This window comes from Rhopalosiphum padi, chromosome 2, assembly GCF_020882245.1.
Source record: "Rhopalosiphum padi isolate XX-2018 chromosome 2, ASM2088224v1, whole genome shotgun sequence".
NCBI lineage: Eukaryota > Metazoa > Arthropoda > Insecta > Hemiptera > Aphididae > Rhopalosiphum > Rhopalosiphum padi.
The window spans coordinates 80,608,141-80,620,331 of NC_083598.1; the positions used below are offsets into that span (position 1 = coordinate 80,608,141).

General features: G+C 28.7%; 1 protein-coding gene across 4 annotated transcripts in view; it reads left to right on the top strand.

Annotated features, from left to right (window-relative positions):
- The window catches only part of LOC132921506 (dmX-like protein 2), a 33,902-nt gene that overhangs the window by 19,587 nt on the left and 2,124 nt on the right, over window positions 1–12,191 (top strand). The window contains exons 32-45 of one of the 4 annotated variants that reach the window (XM_060984563.1): window positions 5,064–5,570; window positions 5,653–5,820; window positions 5,889–6,121; window positions 6,219–6,749; window positions 6,829–7,044; window positions 7,128–7,386; window positions 7,643–7,841; window positions 7,896–8,148; window positions 8,214–8,338; window positions 8,457–8,610; window positions 8,771–8,845; window positions 9,449–9,532; window positions 10,008–10,068; window positions 10,163–10,371. In XM_060984563.1, coding sequence (XP_060840546.1) covers window positions 5,064–5,570; window positions 5,653–5,820; window positions 5,889–6,121; window positions 6,219–6,749; window positions 6,829–7,044; window positions 7,128–7,386; window positions 7,643–7,841; window positions 7,896–8,148; window positions 8,214–8,338; window positions 8,457–8,610; window positions 8,771–8,845; window positions 9,449–9,532; window positions 10,008–10,068; window positions 10,163–10,371 — 3,074 coding nt within the window. The remainder of the gene's footprint in view (window positions 1–5,063; window positions 5,571–5,652; window positions 5,821–5,888; window positions 6,122–6,218; window positions 6,750–6,828; window positions 7,045–7,127; window positions 7,387–7,642; window positions 7,842–7,895; window positions 8,149–8,213; window positions 8,339–8,456; window positions 8,611–8,770; window positions 8,846–9,448; window positions 9,533–10,007; window positions 10,069–10,162; window positions 10,372–12,191) is intronic. The other 3 variants (XM_060984565.1, XM_060984564.1, XM_060984567.1) reach the window with 3 other exon arrangements.

A 12,191-nucleotide genomic window follows, 5' to 3' on the forward strand; every position in this document is an offset into this window, starting at 1 on the left:
AACTAATTTATCATATTTCATAGGACTATATTATTTTGAAATTGGCCTAATCTAACCTAATCTGACTCTATAATCCCAATAATTAAAGCTATAATACTATAATATTAACTATAGTATACTATAGTATAGCTAATAGTTTTATAAGTAAAATTCTATCTTCGAAATTAATTTATTGTAGTTAGTGATTATAGGTATTATGAAATTAAAATATCATAATTAAGTATTCTGATAATTATAAAAAAAAAAATATCTGATTTGTCAGAATCAACAATTTTTTTTTATTTTTTTTTTTTCGTAATTGTTTGGTTTTTACTTTTTTATAATATTTAATAGATAATGTTCTTAAAAATTAAAATATTAAAAAAAAGTTCTGAAAAAACAAATAATATTATTTTTTAATAATTTAGTTATTATTTAAGTTGAACTATTAAAGTGTAGATTATAAATGTCTTCAATTTGATAAATACTATATAAATATACGGAGGTTTTAACGTGTGTAAGACTGAAAAAAAACTTCAAGTGAAAAATTTCAAGTCTTAATAATCATTAATTTTTTTAAATATTAAATTTCATCAAAATTTAAACTTCTGATGTCTTAAAAGAATTTGCCAAAGCATTTTCTGTAATATTTTTAAAATACTATAAAAATCACTCATAGGAAGTAATTAGAACTTTGTAAAAATGTTCAAGCTTAAGCTATACATTTTTTTTTGTAAATTTTTAACATCAAAATAATTTTTGAATTTTTAAGAATTTGTCAATATTTCATTTTCAAACGCTTATCATAAAAACCGCCGTGTATATACCTATTACCTACGTAATTTTAAATTGCTAAAAATTACTTAAATCTTATGAAGAATTATTGTGTGTACATATTGCGTTTTCAAGTTTTTAGACATAAAAAAAAAAAAAAAAAAATTATTTAACATTATTTTTTGTTTTGTTTTTAATAATATACCCTAACCTAACGGATATTTTTTCATCGAAATATAAGATCGGTACAATTTTACTCTTTTTATCCCATGAGTAATGAAAAAAAATATATATGATTGTTAAACTAAACCAATAATATACAATTCAAATCGCTCTGCTCAGCTCCTTAAATAAATAAATTTAGTATGTAATTTAATAATTAATTTAATTACTTTAGTATGCTACGATTATACTATAGGCAAATTGATTCGTAATCACAAAAGTTTTTAATGACTTATAACTAATTGTGGTAATTATATTTATTCTATTATCGGTATACATTCCTATATTCATATTATTATGTGTATGAATACGAGAAAATGTCTTAAAATAATATTATAATACTTTTAAAATAGGACATACCCATTAAGTCAATAGTACCTATAATATGTTGAATTCAGAATTAAAAACCATTTTTACGATATATCTTCTAAGTATATAGACATAAAGTTGGTCTGAATGGTTTTTATATTGTTCAGTTATAGAGTAGTAGTTGTGGTGGAATTTTTTTTGTTCTGGAGACATCATTACTTACATCAATAGTCTGTAGGAGCTGTACAAACATAATTTATAGGCACATTTCGGTGATCCAAGTACATGTAATCACTAATCATAAACATATAATACATTTTTTCTAAACTAACGGGTTGAACGGAATATGTCAATCACTGCGACATTACATACTTCGATTGATTGCCATTACAACTTCTCAAATATAATTTAAGGGCGAATACAGTGTACCTTATTATCTTATAATATGTTGGTTAATAATATTTATCGCTGTAATGTATGGAGAGGTTTGTGTGACCTGAAACCCCTACAGTATATTTCATTTTTCCATCGAAAATAACTAGTGATCCCCCTCCGTGCCATTAGAATCAAACGCTTGACCTAATGACCCATAGTATCGAATCATTAATTTTGACAACAATGTATATTTTATGAGTTATCATTTAACATATTTGTTTTCGATCAATACTACAGTAGTTTTCAAATTTTTTTCCACGTATCCTCCTTAGTTAATTGACTAAAATAGCAGAATAAAGTAATATTTTAATTTCAATCAACCATTGCCAAAACTATATGGTTGTAATACACAAAAGTAGAACTTCCATAATTTTAAAATTGGGTTTGATTTTGAATTTTAGAATTATACCACTAAAAACTAAATTCTATTTTATTTGCTCTATCGAATTTAATATATTATACTGAAATTGTGATAAATTATTTTAAGACTGACATCATACTAGTTCTAAAGCCATATAATAATTGTTTTGTTTTAAATGTATAACTATCATGTACAACTGAGTATATTGAAGCACCTATATTAAAAGAAAAATGTGTTAAATGTATTTTGGCTTGTAATCATTATTATATAACTAAAAAATTCTGTAAAAATTGTTGTAGGTTAGATTTTGTTATAACTATGATTCACAGTACTAGGTTATAAAAAACGGCCATGATCATTTTTCGGCCACATATTATCTACTTGATCAGCACACGAATTGCGACCGTACTACTACCTATTTATATTTTTATAAATATATGTGTAGTATATAGATAAATTGATTATATACTTACGTATATTCTAGTTTAATTACAATATGATAAATTTAAACCACATTATACTTTAGTTAGTTGTGCTTTTAGCGTAAACTTTGGTTTATTTGAAAACTTATTCACGCAGCATAAGCAAAAGACTTTCCAACATTTCCAACAATGACAAACTATGATTTAACCTTAATTCTTAATAATATACATCAATACATCATACCAGGTCATCAACAACTCCAAACCTGCCAGACAATTTACTCAATTTACATAATGTTTTATTGAAAGAAAGAATATAATCCCACCAAGTTAAACATTTATTATTATAATTAATGCGACATAAAAAATAATCTGTAAAAAAAAAAATTTAAGGACAAGGACTTCCTGTGCAGCGATTATTTATCCTCCCGCCCCTCAAAAAAAAGGTGTATTTTTCCGGTAGTAAAATTCAATCAATAACTAACTTTTTATAATAATCGTTTTTCTAATTATTATGGAACTGCATACAAACTGATTCTCAATAAAACCTTTTAGGACGAATTGAGACCCGTCAACATTTAAAAAAACACTATCCTTCCTATTTTTACAGACTTAAGATATTTATTTAAAAAAATATATTTTTTATCATATAAAAATTTATGGCTATAATATAATATAAATAATTAAAATGTTACTTATATAGTTATATGTATAATTAAATGAATATAAGTGATGATAAAATTACATTTTTTATATTTGTAAAAATTTGTTTGATAAATTCTATAAAATGATATCGACGACGTCGCGTAGTCGTCTCCATATACGTAAATTATGGTTGGTTTTATATTTTACACAAAATAATTCTCGGACTTAATTAGTATATTATTTATTCCCCGTTCAGGTATTGTGACTCAATTAGTATACAGCATATCATAGCTATTATCCTTGCCATTAAAATCGATAGTTATTATTAAATATTAATATACATTTATGTATTTTTAATTTTATACTAGGTTTCTTAATATGGCTACATACGAATTTAGTCCTAATTAAATCTTTTAGAATGCATTGAAGGCCGGGTTGTTTTAAGGTATATTAATTGAATTAATATAGGTGATGATAAAATTACATTTTTTATATCGGTAAAAATTTATGTACATGGGCGTAGTTTGTTATATTTATCTGTGAGTGCTACATAGGAATACAAAAATATATGCCAAAAATTACTAATGTTTAAGGTTTAACTTGAATTAATTGAAGGAGAACAGTTTCTAGAAAAACAATTTGTATTTAACTCCTTCTTAACCGGACTGTTTTTTTTACAATACATAAAAGATAAAACAATTAAAATTAAATTACTTAACTTAGATATTTGTGTTTTTCTGCAAAATTATTGAGTACATTTCAGATTCTATTGCATGTGAAAAATCTCTTTCAATTTGAAGTATTGATTTACTCTTAGAGTAACCTAACCAACTTTCCATGCACTTCAAATGCATTTCAGATTGTGAGTGATGAGTTAATCTAGAATCATTGCCACCAAATTGCTAACGAATGTTAAGTTGAAAATATTATTTAAATAATAATTTAAATTACTACTTGCAGCACTCGACGAACACACAGGATAAATCCAAAAAAAATAATACGACGTTGATTTACATGTTTATGATAAAAATAAATAAGTTAAATTATAGTTAAAACTATAATTTCTGATAAAATGTTTTAAATGAAAGTAAATAATGTGAGGAAGCTACAAGTTTCTGTGAGGGCTGTAGCCTCCATACCCCGGTGCATACTACGCCCATTTTCCATGTTTATATGATGATCACTGTATAAAATGATTTCAACGATGTCACGTAGTCGTTTCTATTTACGTAAATTATGGTTGGTTTTATATTTTACTTAAAATAATCCTCGGACTCAATTAGTATATTTATAATTTTCCAACCGCGGACTCAATTAGTATACAACGCTTAATATTTAGGTATTCTTTAAAAAAAAAAAATACTGACTAATTTTTAACATAAAATAATATTAAGTTTTGTATTTAATATCATTTAAAGTACGTGGGTTGAGAAAAAATTAACTATGCTTATGAAAATCAATGAAATATGCACTTTTCCCTTAAAATTGACATATTATGCATTTTAAATTTTCGATTTTTAAACAGCATAATACCATCTTACATTTCGGATTTCTTGCTTGGTCTACTATAAATCGAGAGCATATAAAACAATATGCTACTTCTACTACTTCCGAACCTTAATAATGACCATGACATAATCAATAATTTTTATTAGTTAAGTAGTTAGTACATATATCATATTTACTCACACTTTCTAATTTCTATCAATCAATCAAAATATAAAATTCCTATGCTCATAGGAATTGTTGATCATTATACGGAAATACAATACAATTTGAATATGAAAATAAAATTAAAAATGTTAAAATAATACCTATACAAATATTACTAAATCACACTATTCAAAATACTAAAAAAATAATTTGTAATTATATGTCTCTGTTATTTATTGTCAATTTATTTACATTTTATCAAGGTTTGGTCAGCACACCTACCCGTAGTCGTGACATTCGCATAGATACTGGTATCTTAATGCATTATGACGTAGAGCAAAAACCTGCTGAAGCCGTCAATCTTGATGTTGTTGTAAATCATACTGTGAGTGCTGAGCAAATAGATTGGTCTACACCGGTAGTAAAACCTAAAGACGAGCTTGTACTGGACTGGAGCGATAATGAAGAAGATGACGACGACGACGATGAAATAACAGTGGAGGAACCAAAGAAAATTGTCAAACAAGAATCCATGGAAAGTGAAAAATCAAAATCTGATTCAAAAGCATGCAATCTCGATGTAATGGCACAGCAGTTAAAATTTGTTGCTTGCCTAAAAATACTTATGGAAGAACTATCCACTTTGGCTACTGGATATGAAGTAGATGGTGGAGAGCTACGGTATCATCTTTACTTGTGGCTCGAGAGAGAAGTTGACGCTTTAAGACACTTATGCAATTATAGTTCCAAAGATTCAATGATTATTCAATGTAAGTATACAATATGCAATTGATCATGATTTTCTCACGTTTATAAATTAATTTAATTAACTCTAAAATATATTTTATATAGATGAGGGAGGCCTTGAAACATCAATCTTGGATAATCGGGAGTTTACGTCAACACCTACACTAAAGAATTCTGTTGACAAACCAACCTTGCATGATATTTTACTTGCTGAGAAAATTGATTTTGAAGCAAAGGTTCAAAGAGCAGCTAGAAGAAAAAAATGGCTCAAAGGTACTATTAATCAGTTAAGTAATTTATTGAAAATTTGATATTGATACATTGTTCACGTTTTAACACAGAAAATGAAACCCTTTTGAGAACATTACTAAGCTATTGTAGTTTGCACGGAGCTGGAGGTGGTGGTTTGGCATCAGTTCGGATGGAACTAGTTCTTTTATTACAAGAATTACAACAAGAAAAAACTCAACAACAGTTACTCTCTCCTCTGCCATTCCCCACTACTTTGCCATTATTGTCAGCAAGTGTTGCATGTAACAAGACTGTGATAGCTGATCCGGTTCGATACCTACAGGTAAATTACTTAATATAGTTATTAGTAGTTTAAAAAAAAAAATATATGATTTTTTAATATTTGACTATACTACCACTTATTGTTATTTGTTATATAGGCTCAAGCACACGATATGTTACAAACGGTCATTGATATTCGATGCCCTCCTTTACTGACTCGAATGGATCTTAGTTATTTGTTTGTTCTGAGAGATCTATCAGTGGCTTTGTCAGCTTGCTTTTATCAATCCCTCTGTGATAGTGATACAATTGCTGAAAGTTATCAATCAGGCGCTGACAATCCAACGTATTGTAGCCATCTTATTGCAGCTAAAAATAGAAAACGTCGTTATAGTATAGATGAGCCTATCAAAGTGACCACTCCGCCTTCAAAATGGCCTGGGGTTTCAAGCCTACGGGCATTATTAGCACATGATAAAGATGAAGACGCGCCAAAGCTAAACACTTTGTTGTGTGAAGCTTTTGTCGCTACTTATATGGGTTTATTAGTGTATGCATTTGCCACATGTGATTGTCACATATTATACCGATTAGTAGGACAGACATTTTCTGAAAATACATGGAGCACGCTTTTTGGAGGTGGTGTTAAAAAACTTTTAAAAGTTGCACCTACAGCTCCCAAAAGTAGAGTAAGTAAAATTTATAATTTTTTCAGTTAATTTATTTAACTAATTCTAAATTATTTATAATATTATAAAAATGTTATAGCCTAATAGCTTAGAACGAGAAAATAGTGCAAGCAGTGATATTGGTGTATGGACCGCAGTTACAAGCTTAACTAAACAAAAAGTACGATTAAATATGAAACTTCTTGGTCAATTTGTTGGTTCTCCTGGTACGCCTACTATCAAAGAAGATAAACCAACTTACAGAGAACATTTTGTACCTCCTGAAATGTCTATGATATCATATTTTTTGAACAAAGTAAGAAAATATATAGTATTTTTCCCATAAAGATTTTATTTAAAATGTATGTATATATTAAAATTCATATTTATTTATTTTAGCCTAATTTGGCAACCGAAGTACAAGATGTGGATTATGATTCGGCAGACAGTGCTGTTTCTGATTTGTCAGAAGATGAAGATGAAGAATGTGACATTTTTGACAATACACAAGACAACAAGAGTAAAACTGGTAAAACTGAAAACACTGAACACTCAAATCCATACAGTTATGCTTGGATGGTAATGCGATTAGCCATAATGCAGTTAGTCCAGGAGCAACTGCATGCATTCCTCACAGTTGCAGCCATTGATCTCCAAGGTAAATAAAAATATTGAAAATTTCTAATTGCATTCAATTTTTTTTTATGATTATTACTTTATATTATTGATTTAACTACTAATTATGACCAATTATATAAAATGTAAAAACTATACAAGAATTAAAATTTAAAATTATTAACAAAACAAAATATTATTGAAAATTCTAGTATCTTTCTTCCATAAATACTATATGCTGTTAATTTATACAAATAAAATCAATACTTAAATAGTTAAATACACAATTGTATGTTCAGAATTGCCAGTGAGTAGTCCATTGATACACGGCACTCTCAGAGCAGTAAGCCAATGGCAAGAGATACTAAAGGAAGAATTAGAATCCAAAGGACCTCCACCTGTTGATTACATACCTGGTTGTTTTGTAGAACAAGCTACCACAGGCCCACCAATTAATAAATATAGAACGCTTTTGGATAAATCAAATACTCCATTCCAGTAAGTACATTGTATAAATTTATATATTGTATTTTTAATTACATTTTTGTTTAGTCCTCGTCATGGGTCAGCAGCTCCAGCTAGACGATTATGGAACTTTTTAGTTCGCCAAGAATTTGTTCAAGATCTTTTCATTCGAAGTATATTCAGTCGTCAACCACGTGCAGCTGGAAGTTCTACTCTACCAACTATGAATCAAGAAGTTAAATCGTGTTCTGGAAGTGAAACACCCAATCCACATTTGCCCGATCCAGTGAGAATTATCCATAAAGAACAAGATTCCATATCAGCTTTTTGCCTTAATTTGGTGAGTATTTATTTTAAATTCAAGTATAACTTAAATTAAATTTTGTAATCCATTTTTTACTGCAGGCAAACAGTAGTCTCCTTGCACTGGCGACTCCTCGAGAAATACAGGAGATGGATATATCATTATTACTTGAATCACCTTCTTGGCTAGAAGATGAATGTGAATTTGACCTTGTTAATCTCTCTAGGTTAGTAATACATTTTTAAATATATTATATTTGAGAACAAACTGATCCAAAATGTCAAATTTAGTTGCACAAAATATTCATTTATTTTTTCTTTATTTTCCATGATTTAAATCAACAGAGATCATGAACATCAACCATCTAGTTTCCTGGTAATTCAAACGTCTATTGATCGTCCTCTTCAAACATCTCCTGGTACTATTATTGTTAATCCACTACCCACAAGTCCTAGTGTAACTGGATTAGCAGGCCAGACTGGACGAGGAGCGTCTGTGGTAAGTGATCATTGTACTTTAGCTCTCAACATTCTATTTTTAACCAAATGGAAGATTACATTGATTATTGGGGCTAAAGAGTAAAATTAAATTGTATAGTAATTGTGAATTCAAAAGCGTTATGTGCAGTATGTGAATGTTTTGTTTTCTATGTAATAAGGTACAACAAAAGAGCATACAAAGTTACAGCGACGGAGGGACGAGAGCAATAAAAAGCTCAAAAAATATTATGTCGGTAAGAGGCTATTAATTGTTGCGAGCGTGGGCTTACATTACCATCTGCCGTGTTTTCTTCTGTGTACAATATATTTGATCTATTATCTATAATAATCAATTTTAAATTTTCTCAACAAATATCTTCAGGTGCCAGAATTAAAAGCTTTATATACTTTAAGCTACCCAATTCTTAAGAGCTATCAAAATTTTGAACAAACGCTTACAAACTTAAAAACACTTACCTCTCACATTTACATTTTGTTTCCAGCTATTTATTCTAATCAATTTAATAAATCTATAATCATAGACTTCACTGATCTTACTCATACATAATAATAATAAAAAAAAACTTATGTATTTTACTTTAAAAAAAATGTATACTTGCCTAAACATTGTATATAATGAAATATTAATAATAATTAATGTTATTAAATTGTGTAGAGGTACGCCTGTTTTGTTTTTTGTTTGTTATTTGTTTTTGATTTTATTTTATTTTTCCCAAAGGCTTATCTCTAAAACACAGTTAAAATTATAATATTACTTGAATTGCATAAATGCTTTAACAATACATCATTTGTTTTTAAAATATTGTCATTATTATTGTGTGTCACATTGCTATCAGATGAAGGGACTGAATTTCCCCGGTTGTCACGACCCACGTTTCTGTCAGTTTGTCTGTGACCGCAGTCGACTCCTGCTCAGACCGGTGCGTTGAATTTGATGAAATACATTTTTTTTTAAATCAATTTTAAAACTGCGTGTTTCTCCATTGTTATGATTTTATATGTGCGCATTTTAGAGCTTCGACATGATTTGAGCAACCGTATTTATAAAGTTGCTCTTGTTTGGATTTTTTATTTGTATTTTTTTCTGTTTTTTTTTTTTTATGTAGAATAGACAAGATTTTTTTGTGTGTCGCTTGATGATGCTTGAAATGTTACAATCAACAAAGTATAATAATCCTAGAAGTGTTAGCTAATATAATATCTGTTTGTCATACTTCAAATAATTAAAAAAATACCTCATCAACGTTGTACATACACATTGTAAAAAAAATATCATTAACCGTAATACTTAACATGTACATATATTTTATTCATTTATATTTTTGCCTATTTATCTAATACTACAATTTGATTTTTGGTGGTTTTTTTTCTCACTTTTTCACTCTTTTTGTTTAGGTTATGAAACACCGCGTGGACAACATTCGGAGGATATGTCCACATCCTTTGTTACCTGTGTGTTAGTAAATCATTACACAGTTTATTCGTGCTACATTTTCGATTAACCGTGTGATAGAAAAATAAATAATTTAAAACAAATGTATTCCGATTAGATTTGACGGGTTCGCAAGACGGTTCGGTGCATATTTGGGAATGGGGTCATCCTCAAACAGTGGCCGAACCTAGAGCAGCCGGTACGTTTGCAAAAGTCACGAGGGTGCGGTTTTCGCAACACGGCAACAAGTTCGGCGTAGCCGACGGCGACGGAAATTTATCACTGTTTAACGTCGGTCTCACGTCATCCAACTACAGACCATTTTATGTAAGTGTAATACAATATTGTCAGTTAAATTTTTTTTAAATTCATGATGTGTTGTGACTGTTACATCATTGGATTGAATTCCGGACAAAAAGTCGGATAAATGTTCCGAACAACTCATATATTTTTACTACAGTAAAATCCCGTTACAACGAACTCCAAATTCATCGGACCGAATTTTTTTTTCGTTATAACGAAAATTCGAATAAGCGCTTTTATAAGCCCTGCTTTTCGGCAGGGGACTTCTATGACTTTCGTTATAACAGGAATTTACTATACATCATAGGCCATGGTCCACCTTTGTATCCGCGCCTGCTGCAGGTATAAGTATTTTTAGAAAAATCTAAATCTACTATGAATGGCAGTAGTGATTGGGATTATATGGCTTTTTGTAGTAACTATACAACAAATTAAACAATTCTATTCAGGATAGTCATGTAACCATAATAATTAGTATTTAGTACTTTCTGAATATTAATAGTAGCAATAGCTTTATCAATAATGTTTACAACTTAAACTTAACTCAACTACAGGGTTAAGGTTTAACTAAATTGAAATAGTACTTACAACCAGAGGCGGACGCAGGGAGGGGTTTTGTGGGTTCAACCCGCCTCCCCAAATGAATGGATGATTAATTTCAAATAATTAATAATTATTTCAAAATAACGGTAATTATTCTTATTTTTCAAATTTTTTCCTGCGTCCGCCTGCTTACAACATATTGAATAGCTATCTCTATGTCAATGCTAATTTAGGAGGCAGGGGCTATGATAACCAAATAAATAGGTGTAGTAACCATTTTTTTATTTCCATGAGTCCAAAAATACAAATTATTCAATTCACAAAATTTAAATTTAAAAAAATAATTTATTATATTATTTTATATTGTATTATTAGATTATTATTCCTTTACATATTTAAAAAATAGTCACTACTAATAATAACTAAAATACCAAAATTATAATTTCGAATATACGAGTACAAAATTAAATATTATTTTAATTTATTATATTTATTATATATTATAGTATATTAGGCACATTTTGTACATTGTAAGTAAAAGAAATAATAATCAAATATTATATCGTAACAAATTATTAAAAATGAATTGAATAACTTATAATTTCAGACTATTTGTCTAACTCGAAATAATATAAGCTCAAACTTTTTGTCCGTCATTAAATGTTTGACACAGGACGAAATTAGTATATCCATCATTAAAAAAAGCCCGGGACGTAACTAATATATGTATATCTTTAAATTCAATTTTTACATATGGTACAGAACTCGGATGCAACTTTTTTTATAGTGTTATATCAATTCCTTCTCAGTTAAAAAAAAAGTTACATACCAATTCCGTCCCAGTTAAAAAAGGTATATACTAATTCATATTATATTTGTTTCAAATTATTTCTAAATAATATAATATTATTATAATCGATTGTCGACGTTAAGTTGTAAATTTATATACCTATATTATAATATAAAATGACATACAAAAGTGACTGAACTGAAGTAACTAAATATTTGACACGGAATTAGTATATCCATTAAAAAAAATCTGGGCTGGAACTCGGATACAGCCAAACATTTAGTTACTCCGATTCAGTCCCTTTTGTATGTTCATTTTATATTATTTTATATTATTTAGAAAACATTTGAAATTAAGATAATATGAGTTACTCGTAGTATATACTTTTTTTAGCTGGGACGGAATTGGTATGTAACTTTTTTTAACCGGGACGGAATTGGTATGTAACGATTTTAAAACCGGGACGGAATTGGTATAAAAAAAAGTTCTCGCGACGGAACTCGGATGATGC